We start from the raw sequence: 15,828 nt of genomic DNA, 5'->3' as shown, positions 1-15,828 counted from the left end.
ATGTCTTCGTTACTAATATACATTTGATACACTTTATACTGATACACCTGATACTTGTTGATACACTCGATACATTTGATCGATACACTTGATGCATATGATACTTTTGGATACAATTGATGCCTTTTGATAGACACCTGAAACATTATGTTTGATACATCTGATGCACTGTATATATATTTAGTATTTTTCACTTATACGATTGATTGATTAAATGCACTTGATATGCTTGAAGTCCTACTTATACACTTGGTATACTATTGATATACACTTTTAAACTTGGTTCATATAATGATTCACTTTATTGATACGCTTTAACAATATATTGTTGATATACTCAATAATGATACACTGAGCTACATCATTCATATACTTAATAATACTCTAATGAACTGCATAAAATTTAAAAAAATGAAAAATCATGTAGTAAGTATATTAACCAACTAATACATATAATATAAGTATATTATAACACTGATATACAAAACTGAGACAAAGTAAACTAAAACAAAATTAATGTAAAAAAATAAAACAAAATAATTTAGAATTAGATTCAACACATCGAAGAAAGTAAAAAAAAAAATCATAAATAAAGTTAAATTACTCTGATCAATAACCATTATATTTTATATTGAAATTATTGTACTATTGATATTCTAAAATTAAGTTTAAGACAAAAAGAATAAATAGTTTTTATAGTATAAGAATAAAAAAATAATTAGGGCATTAAAAAGTGAGAGAATAAATAAACAATGAGTATGGCTTAAAAAGAGGAAGGTAAATAAGTTATCGAAGGTAGTTTAAGAATAATAACAAATTTAAGATGGAAAAGTGAGAACTTTACCATATTTATAAAATTCTAAAACAATGTGCTATAATTGCTATATCATATTCTCAAAACGCTATTATACACAATTTTCTAATTTTTAATTTGGTACTTACCATTTTAAAACGTTTCTTTTAATTTGTTTCAAGTTTCATTTTTGTAATATTATGATACTTTAACTAAGAAAAAGAGTAATTTTAGTATCTAAACTTGTAGAAAATATATTTCCGTCTTTATTTTACTTTTAACAAATTAATTATATAATGTCGTGTAATTTAAAGTTAGCAATAGTTTAGAAACGAGTATATACACACAAGTATGTTCTAGATAAATGAAAATGACATAAGGTGATTATTGTTTTAAAGTTTAAAATTGATTAGCTTTAAAATTTTATATAAAAAGTAATTATTTTGAAAATATAAACTAAAATTAAATAAATTTGAAAGATTAGAGAACAAAATATTATTTAATTTTAATTTAATCTTCCACATTTGGTGGTAAAAGAAAACCATATATTTTGTCACGAGTATGTGCTTTATCTCATTAATTCAATTCAATGCTATTTACCTTTTTTCACATCGTTGAGTGTACTTCAAATCATGATTAAGATTTTTTGTGTGTCATGGGAAGTCAATGAAAAAGTATAGTATAGTTTTGGCAAATCATGAATCTAAGTTGTGTTTAAAGTTTATGTTCATCAGTTTTTTGTCAACTAATTTTCTTAAAAGAATGACGTTTGATGTAACAGAAATCATGTGTTCTTGTACCTTTCATTTTAACAATACAAGCAAATTTTTAGTATAAAGTTGAGATGCTATATTTTTAGTTGAGATGATATATTTTTGCACCATCTCCTTACATGAAATTATAAAGTTAGTTATAATTATTTAAGGTAATTTTAGTTTAACGGTTATGTTTATGTTTTAATTGAGTTTCTTATAGTTTTAAAGCTTCACCTCGAGGGAGGGGATGTGATTTTTTGTTGTCCATCAAAAGAAAGGTTTTGGTTTAAGTTCACGTGCATTTGATTTCAAATGGAACAAAATGTAAAACCGGAAGACTAAAATATATGATCCATGACTCAAATGGATTTTGGAAAAAGTGAGTTAGAGGTCAAGACTCGTGAAAAGTTTTCACATAACCGAGAGGACGACCTAAGTGTGTGCAATTGTGAAAATGAAAGCCTATAGGTTAATTTGTCTATTTACACATCATAATGACTACAATAAATTGTAAAATGTAAGTTTATTTTCAATCAGATCTAGCCCAATTCTCATATAATTTGTATTGTTAACTTTGAGGTATAAGTTTGATTTTTCACGTAGATGGTCCGATCGTTATAACATTAATATCAAATTGAATAACGAAAACTAACTTCTGTTGACATCTTGATGCCATCGCTCAACAAATGTCATGAAATAACAAGAGTCTCACAATATTTATTTCAATCACGTTTTTTTAAATCAAAAATTGTTTTTTTTAAGTTCATAAAAACCCTCCCACCATGATATTTTAGCAAAGCTTTGTCTCAAAATTTTTTTTTTCATGACCCTAAAAATCATAAACTAATGTCAACAAGAGTTCAGATCGAGTACAGATCAACTAAAACATGTATGTATGTAAATTAAAAAAAATAACAGATAAGTAAAATAATATTAATAGTTTGTACTACATTTATTTATAAATTTTGGAAGATAAAAAGATTAGTGTAATTTTGAATAGATACGAATATTTCTAAATTTTTTGAAGATTAAGTTTTTAAAAAAAAGTTCATACATAATTTTTTGAACAAAAATTTAATGATTTTGATCTAAAATTATTGATAAAATTATTTTTTACTCCTTCTAAAATTTTTTGAGAATATTTATATATTTTTTAAGAAAATTGTATTAGATTACAAGAGAAAAAGAAAAAAACCTCATGAGAGGTTTCTTATTTACTTATCATAAATTTGGTAAATATGGGCTCAGTGTAATTTACTCTTAAATTTGGCTATTATTTTTTTAATTTAGAGACTCTCCTATTTTTTATAATAATAAAAAGAATAATAAGTGAATGTTGGGTTTGTCTTTAGTTTAAATTAAAAAGGGACAGCGATATCTTTGTCTTATTTAATTTAAAACACAGAGCCGCGAAGAAGAAGAAGAAGATGGTAGAAATGGAACCAACCAAACCAATTACAATTCTCCACTTTATAAACACACTTGCTTTTCACTAATGGCGCTTTCTCGAATCTCCCTTTGATTTTCCCCTTCCATTCTTCCACCCCATTTCCCCTTCTTTCCCGTTTTCTCTCTCTCTCATAGTTTCTCTCTACAATTTACACAGTCAAATCCTTTGTTCCCTAGCTGCTACAGTCCCACAGGCCCTTTGTTGCCTTGTTTCAGAGAACCCCATTCACCCATTTTCGAGAAAGGGCTAATTATGCCGTCCGGTGTCAAGAAGCGAAAAGCAGCGAGGAAAAAGAAGGAAAAGGAGGCTAAAATCGATTCATCAAGTAATACTTTGTCATGTATCTATGAGTGTTCTTCTTCTTCTTCTTGTTTAGGTTTTTCTTTTTCAGTATGATCCTCTGGAATCTATCTACAGTTAGCTACTTCGTCTCATTCAAGTCTTTTTAGGCTGCATTTCCGTTTGTTTTTCATTAGTTTGGAATCATGGGAGTTTCATAATTCGTCTATATTGATTTCCTTTGGTTGATTCTTTACGATCAAGTTGCTCTTCATCCCTGAAAATGATTCGTTCCTTGCTAGTTGGCCATGCTGTGAATGCAATTTCTCTTTTTGGCTTTACTTTTAATGCTTCAGGTTTTTGGTTAAATGAAGTTATGCCGTCTATTTTCTCTGCACCCTGCATGTAATCCTTCGAACTCATCTATACTTTATGTCTATTTCAATTGAAATCTGTAATCGTATATCTGTTATTGATCTGGTTGTTAGATATCTATTCTAGACATTGGCTTTAGGTGCTTTGCTTTTACTGGGTGTTAGGTGGGGAAATGATATTCCCTTCGTTTTGACGACTTATATCTCTTTCTTCATAAGTAAGTATGTAGCTTCTAAATGAAACAAACTTTTACAGTAAACGAGGAATTTAAAAGTCAGAACGGGAGCAACTTTGAGAGTAGGGAGGTCAATGCTAATTATGATCGGCACAATTGTCACAATCCGCTTGATGGGAGCAATGGCAAAGTGGTGGAAAATATTTATGATGCATCACCTGTTTTGTCTACTGTGGATGAGGACAAATCTCTGGGTACGGAAATTCAAGGAAACAATGAGGTTGTCCATGAATTTGGATTTGATGGTAATGGTGCTGTTGAAGTTGAAAAGGAACTAACATCAGCAAAGAACAATGCTTGTCAAAGCATCAGCATTGAGTATGTTGAAGGGAAGAAATATGATGAAAGGGAAGATGAGAATTCTAGTTGTAGTTCAGCTGAGGAGTGTAGTATTACTGACAAGAAAACTAAAGCCTATATGTCATCTTATAAAACAAATGTTTGCAATAATAATCCAGATGAATCTTCAACTCCCATCATTGGGATAAATGAATCTGCATCAGCTGGGGAGTGCACCAACTTGTTGGTTGAAACTACTCAGGTTCCTGATTCAGTTAAATATGAGGTTCCTGTGCCTACAGAGAAAATTTGCCCCGTGAAAGTTGCAGCTGGTGAGAATTTAGTGGTTTCTGAAACTGCTAAATCAGGGTTGAAGGAAAATGCAAATACTTTGTTGTCTAAACAATGTGATGGAACTAGAGTGGTGTCATTAACTAATCCTGATTCAGTACCAAAAGAAAATAAGGACAAAGTTTTATCTGAAGAAATGAAGAATCATCACATGTCTTCAAATATGATGGAACAAGAGTTCAAATATCTGGAAGGAAAGCAGTTTCTTTCATCAGTTTCTCCTGCTGTTGGTGCTACTAAAAATGATGCCATTACCAAGGATTCAGAGATTCCAATATGTCCTACAAAGCAGGTATGGGCCGTATGGCTAAGTTATTTTATCAGTTGTGCTTTGATGCAAGTCCCAATAAACTAAATATGACCATGATTCATCATTTATGTAGAATTCAGCTGCAGCTCCAATAGTGGCACAAAGGACTTTTATATTTACTTGTTGTGGATTGTTTGATTTGCTGAAAGGCTCCGATTAATAAATTCAGGTTTGTTCCTTTGAAGAATTACTTATCTCATCTATAATGCAAACAACTCCATGTGATTTATTGAAATTAGCGGCATTTGTCAGTGTTTTGCGTTTGCAATAATGTTAATTTTTAATTAGAGATGTTTCTGAGTTCATGTTCTGACTTTGTTTCTTCTTTTTGGAGTTGTCTTGATAGGGTTTTATGTAATTTTATTAGTTTTTCATCAGTGCTAGTTGGAAAGCTTTTGGTGATTCTTTATTCCCCTGTTCTGTTACTCCTTGGTTTATGAAAAAAAGTTCTGGTTACTATGAACGCTCATTGATAATTTCTTTTCCATGTACTTCAGTGGTTTTGCAATCTTAACGTGTTTAAAATCTCTATTTTCCTCATATTCTATTCCTAGATGCCCATTACTATCTTCTTTATTCTTTTAAGCCAACTATATTATTGAGTTTTCTTATAGGTATATCTCATCTGTATCATAACATTTTCCCAAGTGGTACGGTACAGGGGGTTGGGTTTATTACATTCCACTTTGTCTATTGAGTTATATTAACTCATTTAATTTTCATTATGTAATCATGTTATATTGTGCCAATGCCAATGAGTTTTATTTATTTATTGATTGATTCAGTAAGCTGGAGCTGACAGTACTTTGAACAGTTCTAATATAGAAGCAAACCGCCCAGGAGAGTTTCAGTGCACTGATGAAATTATCTAAGAAACATCAAGCAAGCCTTTTGATATATTTGAAACTTCTGGTATTTCTCTCAGATTTATAGCTATCATGTGATGTTTAACTTCCTAAGATGAGACCTGTGTTGATGGTAATTTCATAATTACCAGGCAGCTTAATTTACTATACTTACCCTATATTACATGTACGATCATGTAAACTAGTTCAGTTTACTTGAATTTGACTGAATGAACGGCATTTGGACAAGTTAAGCATTTTCTTTCTTTTGGGATAAGACCAACAACTTTCATTAAGAAAAAATGAAAAGAAAAAACACAGGAATACAAAAAACCAAGCCCAAAAGAAAAAAAACAGGGAACCTCCCTACAAAAGGGAATCCAACCACACAAATTCATGTCTAAAGGATAATTACAAAAAGACTTCGAAATTGAAGCCCAATGAGAACATGAAAATGAACACCAAACCAGAAGTCACCACTCTCTCTCTCAACTCCCCTAAAAGCCCTCATATTCCTCTCATCCCACAACACTCAATGGGTGGCACAAACACTAGCACGCCAAAGAAAACAATCTCTCTTCCCAAACAGCAGATTGAGGAGGAACTCCTCGATCATATCTCTAACACCTTAGTGACGAACATACGACATGCTGAACGTACGGAAAAATGCATCCCGAACAAAGCTCGCTATCTCACAATGCCAAAGAATATGGTCCGGTCTTTCTCCACCTTCTGACAAAGAAAACTGCAGATAGAAAGGTCCAAGGCCCAATGGCAAAGAATATGGTCTGACTAGACAAGTTGAGCATTTAACGTGTTCCGTTCATCTGTCAGGTGGCATCCACCAGTCCATGGATGCTCAATCTCAGAGTCTCAGCACATTGAATTTGTTTATTTTTCAAGTTTCGTGTGCTATCCTGATCTGAAGCTCTGTGATGAATATGTTCGGTCTTCAATGGATCTTCTCAATCAAAAATAAGAAACTCTATTGGAGTTTAGCTTCTCAATAGCTGAGGATATCCAAGAGTCACGCTTTGCTCTCCAATGTGAGCCCTCCCATCTCAGTTCATCCTACTTATTCTTCCTAACTATCCACATTGGATCCAATCGATACCCACTCAATTTAGACCCAAGTAATCGTTGAACAATCATTGGTGTCATCTTGTTCCCATCTTCCTTTTGCTTTTCTTACAATTTGCTCTAAAGATCTTTTACATACCTTGTGTTTTTTATCGTTTCCTGTCCTCAAACTGAATATAGGGAGAAATGGATTACCTTTGGTATCCTTGAATTTCCAAGTTGCTCAGCTATTATTTTTTCCCAATTGGAACTTTACTACATGTTGCTTAATCCAAGTCATGTTTATCCAAACTTCGTAAACTGCAGAAGATGGTACTAGCACACAAAAACACAAGATATCTAGTATTGAAGCTCTATTATATTGATTGTTCTTCATTAAAGTATAAAATAATTGTTCATTAAATTATAAAATATTAGGGTATGAAGTTGTGAACTCTACCCCTTGTTTGGCTCCAGGAGTTTGTGGATCTCACCACTAAAAGCATTATACACATTAGGAACTTCTTACAATCTTAAAAAAAAAAACTTCTTACACTGTGAGTCCCAAACGTACACAACTCTCTAGAGGACTTTACAACTCTTTGGAGTTCACTACTGGCCTCTTTACTCTAAACACCCCCTAAAAGATTAAGGTTGAGTTAATAGGATCAAACAATCCCCAATTCCTTCCTCTAGATAATGAGTTGGTTCTTCCTACTCCACATTCACCCCTCAATAACAACTTGCCTAACATGGTCCCTCCTTCCATTACAAGTACTCTCCGCCAAACGATCACCTATGAATGCAGCAGCCCACTGTAACTGTTTCCTCATTCTTTTTCCTTCTTGAATAAGTCCTTGGAGTCACATGCCAGGTACAGCAAGTTAAGTCTATTGGACAATGAAGCCGTTTGTTTTACATTTTTTTTAGTACAACAAGTGTGAAAATAGAGATTGAAGCTATGACTCTCTAGAGTGGAAGATCATATCAATTATCATTGAGCTAAACTTACTTTGATAGTTGCAGTATATCTGGTCCCTCAGTTTCTCATTAATGCTAGATGTGAAAGGGAGGTTGGATCCTAGCAAGAATTTGGTTGCTAAAGCTAGTAATCAACTTTTCAAACAACAGAAATGGTTTGAAAATGTTCCATTGTTTCGCGGCAGAGTTGTTTGTTGAATTTCTTTGCTAGTGAAACCTAGCTACAAGATCAATCAAAGGTTAATCCCCTTTTCAAACTGTCAAAATTTTCGAGTTCTTACCTCAGCTAATCCTACTTATTCTTAAGCACAAATCGTTCCAAAATCTTACTAAATTCAAAACCTTCTTATTTATTGAACAATTATTAACACTTCATTCCACCTGTTGGAGAGTATCAATTTGTCATGTCCAGTACTTTCATGCTTCATTTTTTCTTCAACACAAGAGGAAAATACAGAAAATATGACAAATTGGTACTCAGATATGTGTGTTTCATGTGGAGGGGTGAAGAAACAGAAAATTCCGATAAAGAATATCAAACTTATTCTTCTTTCTAATTAAGATAATTCCAAATAATAATAACAATAATATTATTGTTTATTTATTTGCTTTGTTTTCTCTTCACTGTGAAAATCCCATATTACACATTGGATATCAGAGTTTTATTGAACCTCTTGTTCAGGGAGACTAACAATCTCCAACTTCCCATTTGATTTTAGGATATACTTTCATCATTTAACTTTGTCTATTATAATTACAAACTTACCAATAGGTTAAATTACAAAAAGTGCTCCACTTGTTTAAAAAAATATTCACTCTTTCAAAAATGAAAATATTTCTCTTAATTTGAAGTAGAAATCTATTAGAATATGGTTGTACATTGTGACCTAGAAACGTGTGGTTTTAACTTGAAACAAATATTGAGACTCGGACACTGCTAACCACGCCCCTCTAGAAGTTTTGATAGACAGTGGAAAAGTAACTTTAGAAAGAATAGAGATATTTTTTTAAACAAGCTAACAAATTTTTGTTAGTATAATAACTAATATTATTTCAATTTTTAAGCTACCCTTTAGAAATATTGTGAAGTTCAGTTCATTGCAACTGTTCCATGTAACAATCTTTGGTAGTTTCCTCTTATTTTCAATTTATCAACTACTAACTCATTGTTTATTTCTTTGAATCATTCATTTAAGAAATAAAAAGTGAGAGAGAAAGAGCTTGAACCCGTCAAATAAAATATCAAACCAATATTTATTATCAAATATTTTATACAAATAAAATCACACCACACAAATCACAACAAAAATATAAATATATAAATGTTCTAAATTAATCTCCTTGCAAGTTGCAATTTTTGCACATAGGACGTTAAAACCAACACCAAAAACAAATGAAAATGGGCAATGTGAATCAAACAGATATTCCACCATTCATTCAGCTCTTTATCTTGTGGAATTATCACCATGGATGGCCATTATGTAAACTAGCTGTGTTGCTGACAGAATTATGAAGAATGCCTCCATTGTTACCTACAATAAACATTAATACACAAATGCAAATCCTTCTCAATATCAATATGTAATATATTTTCGATTAATTTTTTTTTTTAGATTCTTTTTGTTAAAATATCATTCCTTAATGTATTTTGAGAGTTGTTTAATTCTAATCTTTGAAATTTCAGATGTTCAATCAAACAAATGTTCCTTTATGTGGACGAAAATTGAATATATGGATTAAAGTAGTATTTTAATCTTTAGATTGAATTTGGAGTAAGAAATTGTTGCAGATTGTGTAATCATAATAGTTTTGTTTTTCTCACCAGTCTTGCGTTTCTGAAATCCAGTGCAATCTCTTTCCAAGCAAAGCTGCACAAAGAACAAAACCTCAGTGTCATGTTTTGTTAAGTTATTTATGTCTCGTTCGTTCAGTAACTTTTTTTTTCTTTCTAAAAACTTGATTTATTTTTGTTTCTGTTTTTGGAAATTAGGAAATTAGATAAGAAGTTCAATGTCACATGGAGGAGGAAAACAACAGGTAAGAATTTTTTAGAAAATTAGTAAAATAATTGAAAAATGAAATGCATACCAAACATGACTTTACTATCTTGAATTTAAGTCAATAAACATATCTTCGATGTCCAAACTTTTTTTGTTTTGTTATCTACTTTTTACCGATGTTTCAAAATTAATGGAAAGAAAGTTTTAAAAACTAATAAAACGTAGTTTTGTTTTTAAAAATTTGTTTAAGAAAAATGTAAATCATTGTAAGAAATTGAGAGAAAATAGACATAATGTTCGGGAAAAAAAAATCAAACAATTATAAAATGGTGCCTTGGAAAATCAACCTCCTTGCAAAGATTTAAATAACATTCATATTTTGTAAATTGGGTCACGATTCGAAAATAAGACAGAATATCATATATGATCAATTGATTATATCACAGGATTGAAGATTGAAATACCCTCACCTTAACTTGTTGAACTGAAAAGTATAAAATGAAATATCATGAAAAAGAATAGAAGGCATACCCCATGGCAAGAATAGTAAGAGTCCAAGCAAAAACAGCAGCAGAAGAAGCAGCGCTTAAGCTTTCAACACTCCATGATCGAATGTGGTTCAATCCTGAGATTGCTGAGGCAGCTCCAAACACACCAGCCAACAAAGCAAATAACACAAAGAAACCAGTGGCTGCATTCCCCATCGGAAAGTAAATCGGTGAAAAATGCGCTGGTAGTCGTAATCCAGGACCTGCAAAATCCCCATTCACAAACATATCACCAAACACTTCTCCAAGAAACGAACGAACGTAACATCACAATTATATCCCTTTGCAATTTACATTATAGTATCAAAATATTAGCTACAACAAGGAAATAGGATATTACCAATGATAAAGCCATGATCAATTGCTTTGTTCATGGCCCAGCCACCAATGCCCAAAATAATAACATACATGCAAAAGTTAAGCAACAGAAGCAAAGTGGCAAAGGATTTCATTTGTGTACTAGCCATTTGTGCAGGGAGTTTTCAAAAACAAAAGGCTGGTTTTTGAAGAGAAAAAAAAAAAGAAGGATCAGGAGTTTTCTCAAGAATCAATCAGAGATCAAAAAGTTTGAGATTTAAGGGAGAAATGTAATGTGCAAGTAAAAGTAAGGGGGAAGAGATGGTTTATAAATGGTGATGAAAAGTAAGGTTTCTGGTTCTTTACTTGCTAAGCCTGCAGTTTGTAAAAGAGTCTTTGGAGTTGTAAAGGTAAGGGATAATGCTTCATATTCAAGGCAAAACAAAAAAAGGATATGAAGAAATGCTTTGTTTGCCAACATTTGTTAGTGAAATGGTACATTCTTCTGCACAAGGAAAGGAAAGTGATATTCTTTGACAAAAGGGATGATAAAAATGGCTAGATACCTATGATTATAGGGTGAGTAAGTAAATTAGAAAGCCAATATCCATTTTTCCACATTCAGGTCATTTTAAAGAAAAATAAACAAACAAGCAAGCAATATACAAAAACTAAACAAACAGAGAAAAACTCAAGACTCAAATGAGAGCCAAGACCAATGCTAGAAAGATGATTTTCTTCTAGACCGATGAAAATCTCAAAGAAGTAAAAGCTAGCAGTTCTGGGTAGGTTTGTTCATGTCTCTTATTATGTTGATAAAAAGATATTAAAGTCTAAAAGATAGAAACTAATAGAAATACAGATGTACCGAAGTTGATAAATAAATGTTTTCTATTTCCTTTTTCCACTATTTCTGTAAATAGTTTAACATTTTTTTCATATGTAAAAAATTGTCCATATTAAAAGAGGAAGCGATAGAAGTGAAAACTTTTAAACAAACACTGCAATTGCGTTTTGTTACTATTCGTTCTCAAGCCACTCCCTTTCTTTCAAGTGTGTATTGTAAAAAAATAGTGTGCATATTTTTCTAACATGGGATGCTTTTGTTCCATAGGTCTTTTCTTACAATCTTTTTCGTCTTTTTGAATTGTTTTTTACTTTATATTTTGCATTTCTTTCTTCAGGAACAAGCATTTTCAAATATGATCTGTTCCATAGAAATCTTTGATTTCAAACGAAACTCACTGGACCATTAACATTTTGTTGAATTATTGGTTTATACATTTATAAATATGATTTATGTTTAAAAATTGTACATAATTGTCCTTAATTAAATTTATAAAATTTAGAAATGATGCATAAAAAAATATTAATTCATTTAATTTTGGATTTCGAACTCAATACTGCTTGGTGCTTCTGTCTGATTTCACCTTGAACAATGTTTATTTCCTTTCATTTTTAATAAATATTTAAAAATTATTTAATGCTGCATTTTAATCAAAAACAAAAAAAAATCCATATACCAAATTAATATTGAAATCGTAAACACAAGGTTTCCAAGATTGGTGAAATTCTCGATAAACAACATGAAAGAAACCAACTATGGTATATATTGCAAGTACGTCCTCAAAAACAAGAAAAAAAGAAGTTGATTTAAAGAAATCTATCTTGATCTTGAACCTATGGTACTATTTCGAACATACCAAAATTATATTGATACAACCAACCAAATTATATTAACCACAAAGCACGTGGAAAGTACACGTTTTATCAAAGCTTTATATTATTGCCTACTCTCATTTACAAAAGAATATAGATTTTAAATCTCACAACGACAGCAAATGGGACCAACGCCGTCGACCATGCAATGATATGAAACTAAACTTCAAAATTCAAACATCTCATAAATAAGTTCAAAATTATAATGTATTAAGTGACAAATTGTGAAAATTCAGAAGGTCATGCAAAAACCAAAATCACTTGAACCAAAAAAAGGATATATATTAACGAAATCTCACTACAAAGCAGGATGAAAAAACTGGCATTCAAGGATCTAAATTGTTCATTCATCTTCTTGGCTGCGCAACCTTGCAAGCTTGTTCGTAACTACAACATCAAGTTGTGCTGCCCTCTCAACAATCTCTTTTCTTTTCTTTGTTGAAACATCATGGGCGATCTCAGCACAGTAAGTTCTGAAATAAAAACAAATATACATCAAACAAAGACAACAAATCCAAAATTTTAGAATAATTGCACACAAGACTCTTGCACAAACCTGTTGTGCATCATCAAGAGTTCGAGCTCATTGACATTATGAACGACAAACTTCTTGAACCCATTAGGCAGGTAGTGACGGGTCTTCTTGTCAGTACCGTAACCAATATTGGGCATCAATGTGCATCCTTTAAACTTTCTTCTAACTCTGGAATCAATACCTTTTGGTCTTCTCCAGTTTTCCTGAAACGTGAATAATAAAAGGTAAGCACACATGAATTGATTGTGTGATAGAGAATGGAAGAGTCATCATTACAGTATGTACGCAGGGTTTAAGTAACAGAAAGCTTGTGTATATAAGAAGCTAACTGTGTCGCAAAGACCTGTGTTTTATTACTCTAAGCCCTCAAAACGAAACATCCAACCATCAAATGGTCTGGACATTAGATACCACGGGCTATTTAAGATGCAAAACTAAAGAAATTAATAAACTGTTGAAAAACAAAGAACATGTATATGTACTGCAACCTCAGCCGAAAGATGGTGAAATTTGATTATATAATCACTAGAAATCAGGAGATTGGGTATTTTGCATCATAGATTGCAGCCATAAGTTACGAGTTAAAATTAAAAAAAATAAAATGTGTTTAAAATAATACAAGAAATGAGATATTACAACGAAGATCAGATGGTAGTGCATGAAAATATTCATCATTCAAATGCAGAAATGATGGGTTATAATCATCACGCCTTGTTGTATATCTAATGAAAAATATAGAAATTATAATTAATTTCTAAGTACACTGTTTAATGAGAACACAAAAAACGTTGAACTTGATTTTTCATCAAGAGGTAAAGACTAAGCCTAACAAGTTACTTAAATCAATTAACTCCGACAGAAGGATCAGATAGTCGATCTTTGTTTCATCAGATTGAATCCAAAGACACCGGTCAGACTGATGTCATATTATCATCAGATCCAACTAAACAAGCCTCGGCAAAACACAAAATTGCTACAAACAGAAAGCCTAATGAAACTATCTTCAACAAAAAAATTAGAATGAATGAGCTGCTAACTACAACAAGAATCAGATACTGGTCAATCACCATAGTGCATCCAAAGATGCAACTAAGACTGGGGCGACAATACATATCATCATCTTCCTTATTGCAAATCCTACGACATACGTACATAGACAAAACGAAAAGAGAAAGAAACATAAGAATACCTTGACGGAGATCTTTCGATCACTTTGAGGCCTCTTGAACTTCTGGGTCCTCTTCTTCACGATCTTCTTCGACAGCAAAGGCACCGCCATTTTCGCTTATATCTACAGATATCAAAACAAGTACGATTATTTGCAGCTCAAACGAACATACAAAAACCTATGAAACTAAAAATACAAAACCCTGCAAAATCTAAAATCCAATCTACCCTAAATAGAACTACAATGGAGAAACACTCAATCTACATGATGAAACATTTTCAAGTAAAGGTTGTTCAAAGAGGATAATAACGAAAGAAACCCTAGCGGCGGAGTGGAGAGAAGTACTCACAAATACTAGGGTTTCCTTTGGCCGTCCCAGCTTCGACGATTTGCTCTAAGGCTCTGGGTGGTTTATATAGAGAATGACCGTTCAATTAGGGTTTTCTTTTCTTCGGCTCTGATGGGCTTGGGCCCTCTTCAGCACCTCGATTCGGGTTCTCTGGCCCATGGGCACTAACAGAAAATTTTCGCAGATACCATTTTTTGAAACATTTTTTTAAATAGAAATCGTCCAAGATAACAAAATTGTCTAAATATTTAGAAATAAAGTGTAATTGGTTTTTATTATTTGAGTAATTTTTTAGAAGGAAAAAGGTAAAAAATATCAAATTTGATAAAATACTTATATCATATATTAAAATTTTCATATTTTATCAATAATAGATATTGATTGATGTCACTTGATGTATTTTTATTAGTTATATCGATAGCATTTGATGTGATTTTATTAGTTATATTGAAAGACTGTGATAAAAATCTATAAATGACTATCATTTGATAGAATCTAAAATTTTGTTATAGTTTTGTAAATATTTTAATTTATTTTGCTACTTTTAAAATGTTATAAGATAAACTTTTTTATTACTATTTTTGAAAAAACTATTTTTTAATATTTTTCTTTATAAGTATGTTTGTTTGTATTGTCCCTGTTGATAAATTTCTCTCTATAGATTACTTGGAAAAACTTTGAAGCGATAATTATTTCAAGACTATAATTAACCATGTCATGCAATAGGAAATACCATTTTATGGTTAGTAATTAATTACCGTCAATACTATTTTAAAATTCTTATTTGTTATTGTATTTATAGTTTGTTATGGTTTTTACAATTTTACCTTTATTATTTACTACAGTATTTACTATTTATTTCTCAAACTATAATAATTTATACCTTAAATATAACTAAAATAATTTACATCACAAACACAAATTATTATAACTCAACTATGGCTCCAAACACCCCTTTAGTATTTATCAATTTTATAAATATCTCTTTTTCGAATTATATAATTGTAAGTTAAATTGAAAGTAATCATCTTCCAATGCTTATAGTAAACTTATGGAAATATAGAATATAGGTCAAATACAAATTTAAATACTCTTGAGCTTTGGAGATTGTATCGAGTTAAACTCTCAACTTTGAGGTTATATCAATTTAAACTCCAAACTTCTATAAATACAAAAATTTATCATAATAAACTTTCATAATTGCACGAATTTAAACTATGAATTTTCATACAAACTCATCAACTTTCATAAACCTGTCTTAACAAGATCTAAATTTATAAATTTATATAACTGTTTAAAATGATATTTTTTAAGATTTAAATTGATAATGATAATACATGTATATGTCTACCAATTGACAGAATACAACATTTTCACGAATGAAAAAGAAAAAGGACGAGTATATATGCACATATTTCAAAGTGAGATCAAGAACTTTTGCGACTTATACTCTTAATTCAAACATGTCATTCAACCCAAACATGACATAATAGGCTCTTA

At 31.2% G+C, this 15,828-nt stretch overlaps 3 protein-coding genes and 3 non-coding genes across 7 annotated transcripts; 1 reads left to right on the top strand and 5 right to left on the bottom strand.

Moving 5' to 3' along the window:
* Window positions 1-2,949: 2,949 nt before the first annotated feature.
* On the top strand, window positions 2,950-5,929 carry LOC101206794 (hypothetical protein). 2 transcript variants are annotated; one of them, XM_031882008.1, is made up of 4 exons: window positions 2,950-3,323; window positions 3,908-4,809; window positions 4,901-4,996; window positions 5,642-5,929. In XM_031882008.1, the coding sequence occupies exons 1-3, from the start codon at window positions 3,251-3,253 to the stop codon at window positions 4,985-4,987; spliced, it is 1,062 nt and encodes a 353-aa protein (XP_031737868.1). In that variant the 5' UTR covers window positions 2,950-3,250; the 3' UTR covers window positions 4,988-4,996; window positions 5,642-5,929. The 2 variants fall into 2 exon arrangements, with proteins under 2 accessions (XP_031737868.1, XP_004147398.1); XM_004147350.3 differs by having other exon boundaries at window positions 5,613-5,929.
* A 3,016-nt stretch (window positions 5,930-8,945) lies between these two features.
* On the bottom strand, window positions 8,946-10,907 carry LOC101207031 (membrane protein PM19L). The gene is made up of 4 exons (XM_004147351.3): window positions 10,601-10,907; window positions 10,244-10,463; window positions 9,535-9,580; window positions 8,946-9,244 (listed from the first exon to the last, which is right to left on the bottom strand). The coding sequence occupies exons 1-4, from the start codon at window positions 10,725-10,727 to the stop codon at window positions 9,158-9,160; spliced, it is 480 nt and encodes a 159-aa protein (XP_004147399.3). The 5' UTR covers window positions 10,728-10,907; the 3' UTR covers window positions 8,946-9,157.
* Window positions 10,908-12,399: 1,492 nt separating this feature from the next.
* LOC101207271 (60S ribosomal protein L32-1) lies at window positions 12,400-14,470 on the bottom strand. The gene is made up of 4 exons (XM_011659173.2): window positions 14,329-14,470; window positions 14,001-14,102; window positions 12,833-13,014; window positions 12,400-12,749 (listed from the first exon to the last, which is right to left on the bottom strand). Exons 2-4 carry the CDS (start codon window positions 14,088-14,090, stop codon window positions 12,620-12,622), a joined length of 402 nt encoding a protein of 133 aa, XP_011657475.1. The 5' UTR covers window positions 14,091-14,102; window positions 14,329-14,470; the 3' UTR covers window positions 12,400-12,619.
* LOC116401851 lies at window positions 13,294-13,377 on the bottom strand. The gene has a single exon (XR_004214255.1). It is a non-coding gene; the product is annotated as a small nucleolar RNA Z196/R39/R59 family (small nucleolar RNA).
* LOC116401850 lies at window positions 13,450-13,526 on the bottom strand. Its single transcript, XR_004214254.1, has one exon. It is a non-coding gene; the product is annotated as a small nucleolar RNA Z195/SNORD33/SNORD32 family (small nucleolar RNA).
* Window positions 13,857-13,935, bottom strand: LOC116401868. Its single transcript, XR_004214271.1, has one exon. It is a non-coding gene; the product is annotated as a small nucleolar RNA U31b (small nucleolar RNA).
* Window positions 14,471-15,828: the final 1,358 nt, after the last annotated feature.

Source organism: Cucumis sativus, chromosome 1 (genome assembly GCF_000004075.3).
Source record: "Cucumis sativus cultivar 9930 chromosome 1, Cucumber_9930_V3, whole genome shotgun sequence".
In the NCBI taxonomy this organism is placed as follows: domain Eukaryota; kingdom Viridiplantae; phylum Streptophyta; class Magnoliopsida; order Cucurbitales; family Cucurbitaceae; genus Cucumis; species Cucumis sativus.
Note: the sequence above shows the minus strand (reverse complement) of the source record. Positions and strands in the feature narration are given on the sequence as shown.